Source organism: Macaca thibetana, chromosome 3, assembly GCF_024542745.1.
Source record: "Macaca thibetana thibetana isolate TM-01 chromosome 3, ASM2454274v1, whole genome shotgun sequence".
Taxonomy (NCBI): domain Eukaryota; kingdom Metazoa; phylum Chordata; class Mammalia; order Primates; family Cercopithecidae; genus Macaca; species Macaca thibetana.
The window spans coordinates 711,648-727,328 of NC_065580.1; the positions used below are offsets into that span (position 1 = coordinate 711,648).

Consider the following 15,681-nt stretch of genomic DNA (forward strand, 5'->3'; position numbering starts at 1 on the left):
TCTGGATTTGGCTCAGTAGCCTTAAAGCTTCCTTTTTTTTTTTTTTTTTTTTTTTTTGAGATGGAGTCTTACTCTTGTTGCCCAGGCTGGAGTGCAGTGGCGCAATCTTGGCTCACTGCAACCTCTGCCTCGTGGGTTCAGGCTATTCTCCTACCCCAGCCTTCCGAGTAGCTGGGATTACAGGCGCCTGCCACCATGCCCGGCTAATTTTGAATTTTCAGTAGAGACGGGGTTTCACCGTGTTAGCCAGGCTGGTCTCGAACTCCTAACCTCCGGTGATCCAGCCGCCTCAGCCTCCCAAAGTGCTGGGATTACAGGGTGAGCAACTGTGTCTGGACATTTTTTTTTTTTTTTTTTTTCATAGATGTAATCTTGCCCTGTTGCCCAGGCTGGAGTGAATGCTTGCTGTAGCCTGTAACTTGGCCTCACACAGTCCTCCCACCTCAGCCTCCCAAAGGGTTGGGATTACAGGCATGAGCAACCACGCCCTGCTGCATTTTCCATTGAACTATACTGTCTTCCTCAAGATATTCTGATTTTGTTTTATAACATTTTCTCTGAATAGTTTCCTTCTCTTGAGATTTATGTTCAGGATACCAAGTGCATAGAGTTAATTTTTTTTTTTTTTGTTTCATCAGTGTTGTTTTTTAAAGTAGATTCAATTCGTGACAGCATATGATTTTGTTTATCCTGCTTACTGGCATATTCCCAGGGTCTAGATTGGCACTGGGTACATAGCAAGTGCTTAATAAATATTTGCAAAGTAGTAAAATGTTATATAAAACTTTTGTAACACTTATCAAGTAATTTTCTGTGCCCCTCAAACATGAGGCTGGTTTAAGTTTTCCCTTTGAACATGGAAAGAACTACCATGGTTCTTCTTGACCAGCTTTGATAGTAAGTTATTAGAGTTTACGTAGAGACACTTTCAGAATTTATAGTGTTCACATGTGCTTTGGTTTGTTTTTCTCCTTTTGCTCTTAGGATGATCGCTGCAAGATCCCTTTATTCATGCTAATGTCCTTTATGCCGGCCTCTGCTGTCCCTCCATTCAGGTATTTGCTCTGTTCTTCCGTGCGGTAGTGAAGTAGCAATCCTATCCATTGTTGTGCTGAGTTACTACTTCATGTCAGCAGACCAAAACATTTAGCTTTCAGCTCATTGTGGCTTCTTCCTTCTGCCCTTCCCTCTCCCTGTGGTAGGGAAAATATCAGGATGTGATTTTCAGTGGGCCCTAAGTTGGTACTGATGAAATAAGAGACTACATATGGAACTGAAACTGTTACTCCACTTTAAGTCTGGGGTTATTCTTAGCACCTGGTGTGGGAGGTTCTGGAGCACAAGGCCACCGTTGGTCACATGTGACCCTGAGCACCTGGGCTTTGGCCATCTGAGCTGAGATATGCTGTGAGTACAAAATACACATGGAGTTAGCCTTGGTGCAAAAAGAAGAGTGTGAAATATTGATTACATGTTAAAATGATTTTGGATAGATTGGATTACATAAGATTATGTTATTGAAATTAGTTTCACCTGTTTTTCTTTGTGTTTTAAAATGTGGGTAGTAGAACATTTTTAATTACATTTGTGGCTTGCATTTGTGTCTCACATAATTTATTAGAGCTCTACAATGTTGGTGATTATCTCAGTAAAAATTATGTTTATTCATATTTATGGAAGAAAAAGGAGTATTTTGATGCTAAACAAAAATTATTCTTCAAGAGTAGAAACTCTTGCTCTAGAACGTGACAGATGGCACAGAAACAGAAGGATGAGGGCTTTGTGTAGCTGCTGTGCCCTGCTCCTTCAGCGTCCAGAGCTGATCTCAGGTCTTGTGGTGGGATGCAGCTGTGTAGCAACTGTGGGAAACTGTATTTATTCCCGCCTTGGAGAGCATGAAAGTGCTAATATAATAACAAGGGCTTATGCACCGTCAGATTTTAGCTTCTTGGTTTTCCTCACCTTTTGACAAAGTGGGGGAGTTTCTGGTGAAATACTCAACCTGATTTTCCATCTGACCTTGTCAGCTGTGGTGTGATTTCCACGCTAAGAAGCCAGGAGGAGGGCGCTGTGGACAAGAGCTACTGCACTTTGTTGGATTGCCTCTGCTCCTGGGGGCAAGTGGGGCACATTCTGGAGCTTGTGGACAACTGGCTGCCCACAGAGCATGCCCAGGCCAAGGTAGGTTAACATCATGCTTCTTTAAAATTAGGTGAGTGAGGATAACTGTGTATTAGAAATGATATGCTTTTCTAGGGACATGTGTTTTCATTATCAGTGTCTCTCTTCTTTCAGAGCAACACAGCTTCTAAACGTAGGGTGCAGATCCACGACACACGCCCAGTCAAACCTGAATTGGCTTTGGTCTACATTGAGTATCTGCTGACTCATCCAAAGAATCGCGAGTGCTTGCTCTCTGCTCCTCGAAAGAAACTTAATCATCTTTTGAAAGCCCTTGAAACGTCAAAGGTAACTCTGTGCCCTGAGAGTTGAGTGGTCTTCTATGATAGTGGTGGTGGCAAATCAAGATGTGAAGGTTTCATATTTCCAGTGCTATACAAGTGTTCTGGCTGCAACAGAATTGAGAGTGATCATGTCACCTCATTCAGTTGGTACAAGGCATGGAACCTGGCCGGGGCAAGGTTGGGAGTCAAGTCCCAGTTGACATGTGTTCAGAAATCTTGCATTTCTGTTGCACCTGCTAGGGCGCTAGGACTCAGGAGGATGGCCCGAGTTTCTCAGAACACACCCTCTGCTGGAGATATGTCACACACCCTTTCATGTGGACCCTCAGTCCCTGCAGTCCTTGGCAGTTTTTTCTGGGAATGTTTGGAGAACATTTTTTGGGAACCCATCATGTTCCCAGCTGTCCCACGGAGGCCGTCATCTCTTCCTCTCCTCCAGAAGCCAGCCCTCTGAACACCCTGTTACATTGCCCTCAAGTGTGACTGTACCAGAAGCAAAGCCTCAGCAGAGCAGAGCCAGGCAGATGGGGAGGACGGGCCTGGTCACGAGGCAGGGAGGGGACGGGTGGTGCTGTGTGCAGGGCAGGGGCTGTGGACGGTGAGCTGAGCCCGCTCACCTGGCTGTACATTTTCCTACGCCACCCAGCACCTCACGTCCAGGCACAGAGTCCTCGGAGACTGGGCTTCTCCAGAGCGGGGGTCTTTCCAGCTCGCCTGAGATCAGGTGCTTCTCATTGTTCTTGCTGTCTGGGGTGTGGTGATGCCTTGTCAGTCAGCATGTGGCCCTTGGGTTTTTTCTGTTGCAGGCAGATTTGGAGTCACTTCTGCAGACACCGGGTGGGAAGCCTCGTGGCTTCGGTGAAGCGGCTGCCCTGCGAGCCTTTGGCCTCCACTGTCGGCTGAGCATCCATCTTCAACACAAGGTGCGCCTGTTCCTGGCCCTCTGCTAGGATGAGATGCAGCGATCTTTTTGTTACTGATTTATCTTCTTGTTTTTGGACAGTTCTGCTCAGAAGGAAAAGTGTATTTGTCCATTTTGGAAGACACTGGCTTTTGGTTAGAAAGCAAAATTTTATCTTTTATTCAAGATCAAGAAGAAGACTATCTGAAGCTTCATAGGGTCATTTATCAGCAAATTATCCAGGTTAGAGGTCTGAAGACACAGAAACCTTTCTCTTTACCAAGTTTGTTATGTTTCAGTGTTTCATTTTCTACTTTAGAGTGGTGATTTTAGACATGAGTGTTATTCTTAAAAACTTACAGTAACATTTATCTAGCTTTCTAGAGTTTATCTTTTCGCAAAGCATAAACTTCATACTTCTAGTGTAATTTTACACATTACATGTAACAGCTGTTCAGTTATGTTTGTGGAATTACATAAAATATGTCTCTAGATTTATTATGAAAACAGCAAGAATTAATGTATCTTTATGAAAATTCCTTTATAAAACATCTTTGTAAAAATCTGCTTTGTAAGATAACTAGCACATGGATAGGAGAAGCTTTGTGAGGCTGGATTTACTCCCTTTTTTTAAATGGCCTTTGTTGCTAAGTTGTGTCTGTCTCTTACAGACCTACCTGACTGTGTGTAAAGATGTTGTTATGGTAGGCCTTGGTGACCATCAGTTTCAGATGCAACTTTTACAGCGGAGTCTTGGAATCATGCAAACAGGTACAGTCAGGGCTGTTTTAGAGCAATAAATACTCAGAACCAGTCCTTCCCTCCCTCCCTCCTTTACTGTGTTAACTCAGAACTCTCACTTTTAAGTGACTGATTATAATGCAACCTAGTATATACCAAAAAAGGGATTTTTTTGGGTGATGCAGCCAGGAAATTCAAAGGTGTTTCTGGGTCAGATATAACTGCATCCAGAGTTTGTGACAGGGTCCTTGGGATTCTGCCTCTCCTTGTGGTCAGCTTCGTTGCCGACTTTCCCTGTGGATTGGGCTAGTGGCTATTTCCTGGCATCTGTGTGGGAAACCATCACCTTTTGGCTCTGCTCTGGCCATGTGCTCCGTGGGTGGGGGGGTGAGTCAGGAATTGTTAAGTGGTACCCCACCAGGACCCCTGGAAGTTGCTGTTACCCCAAGGAAAGGATTAGCACAGGGTAACCCATGGCAACAGTGAGTGAGAGGACAGCCTTCGAGTCACATCAGATGATGACGGGAAAGGGTGTGGGGCCAACCCAGGGGGAGTGTACCTGGGGCCATTCCATATCTCCTTGGCCTTCTGATCACAGTCTGGTAAAGAAGAGTACTGCTGAGCTGGGATCCTGGTCCCTGGCCCCTGACCCCTAGCCCCTAGCTCTTAGCCCCTACTACTTAACCCCTACTCCTTAACCCCTAACGGCCAGCCTCCCACCCCACTGCTTCTGTGGTGTAGCCGACTGCTGTGTAAACCTGTTTCTGGATGGTTTTTAAGTGAGTATCCCAATATCCCAGTGTTGCATTTGATTCTTACTGAGATCTGTAAAAGCCTCAACATTTGATGTAGACATTTCTTTAAGCCTAGTTATTTTGCTAGAAGAGATTGAAAATGATAACATTTAGTAAATTCAACATTAAGTTTTGAGAATTAGATTAAGTTGGTAGTCCAATTTCTAGTGGATCCATCTGTAGTCTCTTTCCCATAGCCTTAAATATCTTCATGGCAGATTCTAGAGGGGTCTGTGTGTGTGGATCCCCCCAGTGTATCTCTCTTTATGACGTTACAACTGAAAGTAGATGCTAGGAGAACACTGGAGCCAGGGTACTGGGCAGTGTCTTAGTTAATCTTTAATTATAAGCAAAATCATCCATCATTTGTTTAACAGCTCCAAAGCTTAATAGTAAATATCAAATAGACCAATATTATTTGCTTTAGCTTTTTTGTTTAATGTTTTTTTTTTTTTCAAGACCAAGTCTTGCTCTGTCGCCCAGGCTACAGTGGAGTGCACTGGCGTGACCTCGGCTCACTGCAACCTCCACCTCTAGGTTCAAGCAATTCTCATGCCTCAGCCTCCCGAGTAGCTCGGATTGCAGGCACCCACCACCGCGGCCAACTAATTTTTGTATTTTTAGTAGAGGTGAGGTTTCACCATCTTGGCCAGGCTTGTCTCAAACTCCCGACCTCAAGTGATCCACCCACCTTGGCCTTTCAAAGTGCTGGGATTACAGACGTGAGCCACCATACCCAGCCTGTTTAATTCTTTATAATTCACTTCTATTGTGAAAACAGCATTTTATACTTAAGCTTAATGATTGAAACAGTCAAAATTATTTATTTTTTAAACTTCACTTATCATTTAGGAATTACTTTCCCATGAGGACCGAATCTACTTTTATTATTTATAAAATTTACTTTTTGGAGGAACTAATTATACATAGAATTCTAGATCTCCAGTGTAGCCAGTTTCATTATATAGGTATATCTGTTCTCTAAAAATAGAACAGAACGAACAACTGTTCTCTAATTCCGGTATTGAAGGAGCCACACTGCTGAACTTCTGTGTGTTCACGTGTGCAAGGAACACAATTTTTAGTTTAGTGACTAAGTCTAATAACTATTACTGTTACTGAAGGTATCAGTTTTATAAATTGGACAAATGTCATACTTACTTATTTATTTTGATTAGAATTTAGGTTAACCTGATCAGCCTGGCTTTTGGTATTGGCTCACCAAATACCAAAGTGTAATAATCTCTTTTTTGTTATCATTGTATACATGTGTTAAGTGAGAAATGTGTAATGATTTCAACAAACTTGTGTGATTAGAAAACTGATATATTCCAATTTTCTTTCTAGTGAAGGGATTTTTTTATGTTTCATTACTTCTTGACATTCTGAAAGAGATAACTGGAAGTTCCTTGATTCAGAAAACAGATTCAGATGAAGAAGTTGCAATGCTGTTGGACACAGTCCAGAAAGTATTTCAGAAAATGTTGGAATGTATTGCACGGAGCTTCAGGAAGCAACCGGAAGAAGGCCTTCGGGTACTCAGGCCTCCCCAGGACGGGTTCGCTAGATGGACTTTTCAGGGCTGGGTACACCCACACAGATGCACGAGCCCTGGCTGTGCTGTTCACGCTCGGGTGACGTGCAGTGGTGTGTGGGAGGTCCCTGGTGGCGAGGTGCGCTGAGAGAGATGGAGTCGGCGTGGGAGTCCCCCGTGGCGGGTACACTGAGAGAGAGATGGTGACCCCTGTGCATGGGCTGGAGGCAGGAAGGGCGGGAGCTCCAGCTGTTGAATTCTACTCAGTGGTCTTAGAACAGGATCCCATGAGTTCAGGTTGACCAGACGGCAGGACAGGAAGCAGAGGACTGATTGCTCTAGGTTCTGAGTGTATAATTGTTATATCACAGAGTTTTCCAAATAAAATATACCTTTCTTTTGAAAAAGAATTTTGATACTTGTAGAGTGACAGACATCTTGCCAGGTGAAATGCTAATTTCTATCATGAGTTACCTCCCCGTCCTATGTTAACCTTCTCTAGGTTGGAAACGAGAGTCACAGACCTTGAAGGGGCCCGTGGCTTCCCTTTGCTGGTTGAAAGCTGATGTGAAGTGAGATTATTGTATAAGCACTTCATATAAAAAACCTGTATGCCAGATTTGCTTCATCCTAAAAATAATGTCATGTCAGTTTCAGTTCTCGTACCACATGATGTTGTTATCAGAGAGAGCCATTACTTTTTCTAAGTAGCAGCTTAAAAATATCAATGAACTATTATTTTTTAATGAAGACTTTTAAAAATGCTTAAATGGGAGGCTATTTATGAAATATTGAAGACTCAGTGTCCTTTGCTGATAAAGGTCATTGAAGGTTGTTGGCCATACTTTTTCTAGTCTAGTTCAATTTGAATTAATTTGAAATGTTCCTGTGTTTGATGAATTCGTTTCAAGTGTCTGTGATCTTTTAGGTAATGTAATTTGTGCCAAAACCTTTAGTTTTCCCATCAAACCTGTGTAGCTGTAGTTAGCATATGTTGCCTCATAGCTGATGCCTTATTTTAATGTCATTGATGTTTTGCCTCCTTATTCCTGAGTGGTGTTCTTGGCTTTAGGGGAAGTTCCCAGTGGGCTTTGGTCCCGTCTATCATCTTCTGGCCGTGGTGCGTGGGAGGTTTGAGTCAGCCTGGGAATGGAATGTCTTGGGCATTGGTAGCAGGCAAACAACATCAGTGACTCCTCGAGTCCTGGGGGAGGATAGTAAGATACTTATTTTAAAGTGTCGTTTTGTTTTTTTCAAAACCATGGTTTTTAGTCATTAAAAGTGATGTATGTGTTTTCTTGTAGCTGCTTTATTCTGTTCAGAGGCCTCTTCATGAGTTCATCACTGCTGTTCAGTCTTGGCACACGGACACCCCTGTGCACCGGGGTGTACTTTCTACTCTGATCGCTGGACCTGTGGTTGAGATAAGTCACCAGCTACGGAAGGTGAAGTGCTTTAATCCTGAAACTGCTGTGCCTCTTATTGATGACACAAGATGGTGTTTCTACTAGCAGCACATTCTCTACGTTTCTCAAAGTATTTTTTAAGAATTTTCAAACTTGAGTGAGTGGTGTACTTTCCTAGCAGCTACACCTCAGAGTTTGATAGTTAGTATTTTAGACTCATGTGACTATTGTGAAACATGTACCAAGAATGTTATCACTCTTGATTAAAACAGAAATGTAGTCCTTACATTTGAACATGCTTTTATGCTACATTCAGGAGATTGAAATGAATTGATAAATTTCTTAAGATTATTCTCCCTCCTAAAAGGATAGAAGTAGTTGTAATCAGTGGTGAGTAGAATACAAGACTACTCTGGGACTGCTTTTGTGGAATAGTTTACATATCTTTGCATGTTATATTATTAGCCTCCCCCACCTGTTTTTCATTTCTTAGCTAGGATAGTCAACCTTCTAATGTCAGTTTAGGCTGGGCGCAGTGGCTCATGGCTGTAATCCCAGCACTTTGGGAGGCCGAGGCAGGTGGATCATGAGGTCAGGAGTTTGAAACCAGCCTGGCCAACATGGTGAAACCCTGTCTCCACTAAAGATACAAAAAATTAGCCGGGCATGGTGGCACGCACCTGTAACCCCAGCTGCTCGGGACACTGAGGCAGGAGAATTGCTTGAACCCGGGAGGCGGAGGTTGCAGTGAGCTGAGATCATGCCATTGGACTCCAGCCTGGGCAACAGGGCAGGACTCCGTCTCAAAGAAAAAAAAATGTAGCTAATATCAGTTTAAACAGACAATTTATTCATTATTACTATCTTATTTTCCTACCAGTAGCTGTAGATGAATTGAAGATCATTATTAATACAGAAGATATTAGCCTATTTGGTTAAAGAGTGATATAATCAGGATGATAATTCAAGGCAAAACAAAAAGTGGTGTTTTCCCACATGGAATATTCAGGGTGTTCTTTTCCTCTTCACCTCTTAAGAAAAGTAAAAAATCACGTTTTCATATAGAGAAAAGACCTTCTCTGTATGAAAAGATAAAATATGACAGGGAAGGTCATTGACTTATATGCATTTTTAATATTTACATGAATCATAAATTTTGTAATATAAAATCATGACTAATAAAAAGATGTTAACTAAATTCTAAAACATCAAATAGAATTTAAAGCCTTCCTTAAAGCTTGAAGGGAGATCATTTTGGTTTGGAAAGTAATTACTAGATTACACAATAGAATAAAAACTAGGATTTGTTTATTCCAGAGAGCTATGTAGCTAAAAATGATTAAAAAAAATGTTTGGCATATGGGTCATGCCTGGCTCACTTCTGTTTTTTATCAATAAAGTCTTATTGGAACATAGCTGTGCCCATTTGCCGAGCTTTTTCTTTTTGATGAATTGACTCCTATTATTGTGAAATATCTCTGGCTCTGACTCCTCATGAAGTCTACTTTGATATTTTCATAGCCAAAGCAGCTTTCTTGTGCTTTGTGTTTGCATAGCATATCTTTTAAAACCCCACCTGGGTGGGGTTTTAAAAAAATCTGGTCCAACAACCTCTGACTTCTATTTGGCGTGGTTATAGTCCTTTCTTTTTTTTTTTTTTTTTTTAGTCCATTTGACTTTAATGAATTTATTGATAGGTTTGGGTTTAAGTTAATGTTAATTGTTTCTTTTCTATCAGTCTGTCTGTTCTGTTAGTCTTCTGGTTTTTTTTCTTTCCTGTCACTTTTTTGATGAATCAAGTGTTTTTACTACACCATTTTATCTCTGTTGACTTTATATTATCTTTTGTGTAATTTTTTTTTTAGTGGTTTCTCTAGAGATCTCAGCATGCATGTTTAACTTGTCTCAGTACCTTCAGAAATTATGCTTGTCTATTGCATGGTAGGAATCTCCAGTTGTGTTCTCCCATCCCTTATGCTGTTGTTATTTTTATTTTAATCTGTCAATAGTCTTTTGTCTCACTGTTTAAGAAATGCATTTACAGCAATCACTTTAAGATGTAAAACATTTTCATGAGAAACAGTGCTATTTGATATATAGTGATGATTGACTTAGATTTTCAAATTTGTATTATGATACTAGCAGAGGAAGTGTGGGAAGACTTACTGGAAGTGCTGTCTAGGCCAGGCACGGTAGCTCACACCATAATCCCAACACTTTGGGAGGCCTAGGCAGCAGGATGGCTTGAGGCCAGGAGTTCGAGGCCACCCTAGGCAACATGGTGAGACCCTGCCTCTATTAAAAAATGTTTAAAAATTAGCTGGGCATGGTTGTACATGCCTGTAGTTTCGGCTGCTCAGGAGACTGAAGCAGGAGTTCAAGGCTGCAGCGAGCTATGATTTGTGATTGCGCCACTGCACTGCAGCCTGGGCAACAGAGTGAGACTGTGCCTCTTAAAAAAAAAAAAGCAGTGTTGTCTAGTCATCCCTAAATGAAATCTCCTAAGATAGCCAAGAATCGAGCCAAACACAGTGGTGGAGAGATACAGGGGTGGGATAGGCATATTCATGCCTCAGCTATTACAGGTGGAAAACAAAGGCATAAGTTTCCACCTGGAGCAGGAATTCCGGACTTTCTGAGGAGCCTGTGGAATTCATGCCTCCATGGTGAAAGGCTCATCGAAGCTCACAAGGCTGATAATTAAGAGCACAGGTCCAGGCAGGTGGCCTTGTGGCTCTAAACTTACAGTACTTCACTGTGGGGTTCTGCCCTGCAGGGGACACTACAGTGTATAGGAACATTTTTGTTTGGCACAACTGGGTGAGGGGGTGGGCAACGTGCCCCTGGCATGGAGTGGGTGGAGGCCAGGGATACTGCTCAGCCTCCAACAGCACCTAGCACAGCCCCCCAATCCCCCAAAGAACGAGCTGGTCAGGTCGGTAGTGCCGAGATTGAGAAACACCAGTTTTGACAGGAGTAAAATGTTAAATTTATTTAGCATAAAAGCACATTATTTACAGTAGACGATAACAAGATAAAGACTTTTTGATGAAACGCTTATTGAGTAGCATGTCTGTTTTTCTTTATTTTTGTCTCACTGAATAAGCACCTTCGCTTATCTTTTTTTTTTTTTTGTCATATTGAGATAGGATCTCTGTCATCCAGGCTGGACTGCCATGATACATGGCTCACTACAGCCTCAAATTCCTGGGCTGAAGTGATCCTCCTGCCTCAGTCTCCCAAGTAGCTGGGACTACAGGTATGCACCACCATGCCTGGCTAATTTTAAAATTTTATTATAGAGGCAGGGTCTTGTCATGTTGACTAGCCTGATCTTGAACTCCTGGCCTCAAGCAATCCTCTTGCCTCAGCCTTCCAGAGCGCTGGGATTACAGGTGTGAACCACCATGCCCAGCACACTTATGTTTATAATAATAGATTATTCATAATTATTGTAGACATTCCAACAGTTAATAAAAATAATTCTTTTGAATTTCTGGCAAGTTTTTCTTGGGTGTTGAAAAAAACCCAAAGCAGGGTAATTTACAAGTGAGTAGCCTAGTCTCTGTTTACAACTTGCTGATTTGGAACTTTTTTAGGTTTCTGACACAGAAGAGCTTACTCCTCCAGAGCATCTTTCTGATCTTCCACCATTTTCAAGGTGTTTAATAGGAATAATAATAAAGTCTTCGAATGTGGTCAGGTAATCACTTTCTCTTTACTGTCCTGAAACTCTCATCGTGGCTGTAACCCTCAGCAGCTTTTGTTCTATTCCTTTTACTCTCAAGTTTTTCAAAGCTACACTCTTTTCTATGAGAAAAATGTCTTATATAATTTTCTCTCCATTTTATCAGTAATTAGAAATATTTACATTAAACTTACACAGAAAAATTCTAACTTTCTGTAAAGAATATTCGTCTAAATAGTCTCTGGTTAGTTATGCTTCTCATAACTGAAATTCAGTTAAGGGAGAACACAGAATGTTAATGTTTAGTAAAATACTTCTTACCAAGTGTGCTTTCAGAACACTTGACAAGGTAAATACCGGTGCCATGTTCGTTGAACACGCAGCTGCTACTCATTTTCTAGTCCATATGTCACTTGATCAGAATTGCAGGGTTTGCTGTGGTGCATGCAGGGCTAACAGGTTACAGAGGGAGTTGCTTTACAGATGTCTGGTACCTGTCGAATTTTGATAGCAGATACATTCAGTGAAAACTTTTAAAAGCACCATCTTTAGCAGCTATGAGTCATCTTTCAACAACATACTAAATCTTTTCTGTGTGCATTGAGGGTATACAGAGTAACCTTTTTCACTCAGCACAGCATCCCTGTTCCCAGCAGCATCCTCTGGTTTTAATGTCTCACTGTACAATCTGGCACGCTCTCCATGAAAAGCGTGGGGTGAGTTCAGTCAGCTTCCCATGTCCCCTGCAAACTGGGGTTTGTGGTTGTGGTTGAACCTTGGTGGTACTTATTTTGCTATAATAGGTTCTATACGGTACAGTAATTTTGATGTTTGTTGATTGTTTTGCAGGTCATTTTTGGATGAATTAAAGGCGTGTGTGGCCTCTGACGATATTGAAGGCATTGTGTGCCTCACGGCTGCTGTGCATATTATCCTGGTTATTAATGCAGGTTGGTTACATTCCCCCCCGTCATCTGGAAGGTGGCTGGTGTACCTCACAGGTGCTGTCATGGGCTGCTGGGGATCAGCCCCTGCACTCGGCTACTCCTGGCCAGCTCAGGTGTCCCCCAGCCTTTCCACTCCCTGCCTTCTCATGTGCTGGACATAGTGCTGTCCACTTGGCTTCCTCTCCTTAGCCCACCCTGCATCTGTTTTTGTATCGGCTTGCTCACTCTTCGGTGGTGGAGGTCCTGTTCATTTTCACCTTTTGCCACTGGACCCATTTAAGTATTCCTCTCTGTGCCTCACCATTGAATTTCTATTGATTTGATGTGTTACCTGTATCTTAAAATCTGAATTTATTTTGGTTGATGGATATTTTGGTGTTTATATTTGATCTATCTACTACTTCTCGTAAGCCTTAGTCTTGCCTATTCTGAATATCCCTAGCAGTTCAAAGAGTACTGGAAAAATAATTGGAGATATGTATAAGATGCTTAGCTCAGTATAAAATGTAGTAACATCCCTGCAGGCTGACTGCCTTTACCTTTCTGTGTGATTTGCTCAGTTTTACTAATGTTGAAATCATTTTCAAAGATGGCACATTGTAGCTAGGGAGTGCTCCTATTGAAACAAACTCTCCCTGTAAGCCTAAATGGACAGAATATCTGCAGATTGGTAAGAATACTCCTTGAGTAGTCTGACCCAGGTTGGCCATAAGCAAAGACTTCCCTCAGGGACTCCCCCTGCATTGAGATCACCACCAGGAGGACGTTGAGGACGGATGTTGGATGCTCCCAGGTGCCTTGCCCTTAATACATCCTTAACTACCTACGATGGTTAAACAGGGGAAGGACTCTGAAACAGGATTGGTTTGCTGGCATGGACATAATCTTTCCTCTAATGGCTTCATGGGGTGAGGTCCATTTGAACTCTTCTTCCCAGTAAATGTTTGTTTGATCTTTACAACATCCGTTTAGAAGGGAGAATTACTATTCCGCAGGTCAGTATGTAGGTTACCTCAAAGGGAAGATAGGGAGGCCCAGCTTAGGGAAGTTGTACCACGTGTGTAGCGGAGTGTTTGTCTTTGTGTAGTGATGTTAAAATCTTTTCTGTCTTTTAATATAATTTTTCCAGGTAAACATAAAAGTTCAAAAGTGAGGGAGGTTGCAGCCACTGTTCACAGAAAACTAAAGACATTCATGGAAATTACTTTGGAAGAGGATAGCATTGAAAGGTAAAGCAGAGATATTCACCAGATGTGATCATCTAGAACTGCTCATTATTCTTTGGGTCTGCATGAGGTTGTGTTTTCATTTCTGCTGCTTACACCAGGTGGTTAGGAGACTAGGGACTGTAAGGAGAAAAACGTTTCTGTTGGCAAAGACCTTTAGCTTATGTTTAATTTACTTGCTAATTCTGTCTTCAAAAACAACACGAAATTGTCATTTGCAAAATTCTGCTGTAGAAAAGTGAGGGCATACAAACGTATTTTATATGGTTTTAAAATCAGACATTATTTTTGGTGGTTGCTGCATTATGGAAACCACGGGCATTTCCCAAGGATAGATACCTCGCGGACAAATACCTATATGGTGATGGGCGGTCCCTCCAGAGCCTCTGAATGTGTGTAATTTCCGCCTTGCTGGACAGCCCGTTGCTGCGCAGAGCCTGCAGGCTACCAGTGTACTCGCAGGACTGCAGGCTACCAGTGTACTCGCAGGGCTGATTCCGGCTGGGTGTTTCTGCTGCTGTGTGCTGTTTGGTGTGCTCTGCATTTTACTGTAGGCTCTGTTTTGGATTGTGTTTGACTTTTAGATCAACCACAAATAATTTTTTCTCGCTATTTTATGAGCTAAGTAGGTGAAGCGTTGTAAAGCTCTGCACTAGGAAATTCACCTTTGCCTGGGAAATAAACCACTCTCCATAGTTGCTTCCTCTGGAGAAAGGTTTTCCAAATCAGAAACTGCTAATTTGTGAATAAACTTCCAAAGTGTGGCTTTTTATAAACTGTCGGCTTGTACTATAGACACAATACACTTAATGCTCACTTTACTAGAAAGTTTGGTTTGTAGGCTGGGCGCAGTAACTCACGCCTATAATCCAGGAGTTCAAGACCAGCCTGGCCAACATGGTAAAACCCCATCTCTACTGAAAATACAAAAATTAGGCTGGACACGGTGACTCATTCCTATAATCCCAGCACTTTGGGAGGCCAAGGCAGGTGGATCTCACGAGGCTAGGAGTTTGAGACCAACCTGGCCAACATAGTAAAACCTCTACTGAAAACATAGTAAAACCTCTACTGAAAACAAAAACATTAGGCCTATAATCGCAGCACTTTGGGAGGCCGAGGTGGGTGGATCACCTGAGGTCGAGAGTTCAAGACCAGCCTGGCCAACATGGGGAAACTTGTCTCTACTAAAAATACAAAAATTAGCTGGGCGTGGTGGCAGGTGCCTGTAATTCCATCTACTTCGGAGGCTGAAGCAGAAGAATTGCTTGAACCTGGGAGGTGGAGGTTGCAGGTGAGCTGAGATTGCGCCACTGCACTCTAGCCTGGGCAACAGAGTAAGAGTTCGTCTTGAAATAAATAAATAAAAATAAAAATAAAATAATTAGCCAGGTGTGGTGGCACGCTTCTGTAATCCCAGCTACTCTGGAAGCTGAAGAGCTTAGTTAGTCTGGCTAGAGGTTTATCGATTTTTATTGATATTTTCAGAGAACTAGCTTTTGGTTTTGTTAATTTTTTTCTGTTGATTTCTTATTTTCAAGTATATTGATTTATGCTCTAGGTTTTACTGTTTCTGTTTTTCTTACTTAGGATTTAATGTGCTTTTCTTTTTCTGTTTTCCTAAAGTGGAAGTTTAGATGATGGATTTTAGATTTTTCTTCTTTTCTAATATGTACTTTCAATGCTATAAATTTTCCTCTAAGCACTGCTTCATCCCACATTAAAAATTTTTTTTTTCTATTTCTCTTTTTGTCCTTTTTCTTCCCATCAGTTTTTGTTTTGTTTTGTTTTGAGATGGAGTCTTGCTCTGTCACCCAGGCTGGAGTATAGTGGCACGATCACAGCTTTAACCTCCCAGGCTCAAGCGATCCTTACATCTCAGCCTCCCAAGTAGCTAGAGAAGCGTGCCTGGCACGGCTAATGAAAAAAAATTTTTTGCAGAGGTGGGGTCTCACTATGTTTGCCCAAGCTGTTCTTGA

General features: G+C 42.0%; 2 protein-coding genes across 6 annotated transcripts in view; one reads left to right on the forward strand and one right to left on the reverse strand.

Moving 5' to 3' along the window:
- DYNC2I1 (dynein 2 intermediate chain 1) overlaps positions 1 to 15,681 on the reverse strand; it is an 850,736-nt gene that overhangs the window by 302,949 nt on the left and 532,106 nt on the right.
- NCAPG2 (non-SMC condensin II complex subunit G2) overlaps positions 1 to 15,681 on the forward strand; it is a 72,881-nt gene that overhangs the window by 45,874 nt on the left and 11,326 nt on the right. For 2 of the 5 annotated variants that reach the window (XM_050785703.1, XM_050785704.1), the window contains 10 exons: positions 985 to 1,055; positions 2,028 to 2,181; positions 2,296 to 2,469; positions 3,272 to 3,388; positions 3,469 to 3,609; positions 4,038 to 4,137; positions 6,249 to 6,436; positions 7,740 to 7,880; positions 11,441 to 11,544; positions 12,379 to 13,599. In XM_050785703.1, coding sequence (XP_050641660.1) covers positions 985 to 1,055; positions 2,028 to 2,181; positions 2,296 to 2,469; positions 3,272 to 3,388; positions 3,469 to 3,609; positions 4,038 to 4,137; positions 6,249 to 6,436; positions 7,740 to 7,880; positions 11,441 to 11,544; positions 12,379 to 12,637 — 1,449 coding nt within the window. In that variant the 3' untranslated portion in view covers positions 12,638 to 13,599. The other 3 variants (XM_050785705.1, XM_050785706.1, XM_050785707.1) reach the window with 3 other exon arrangements.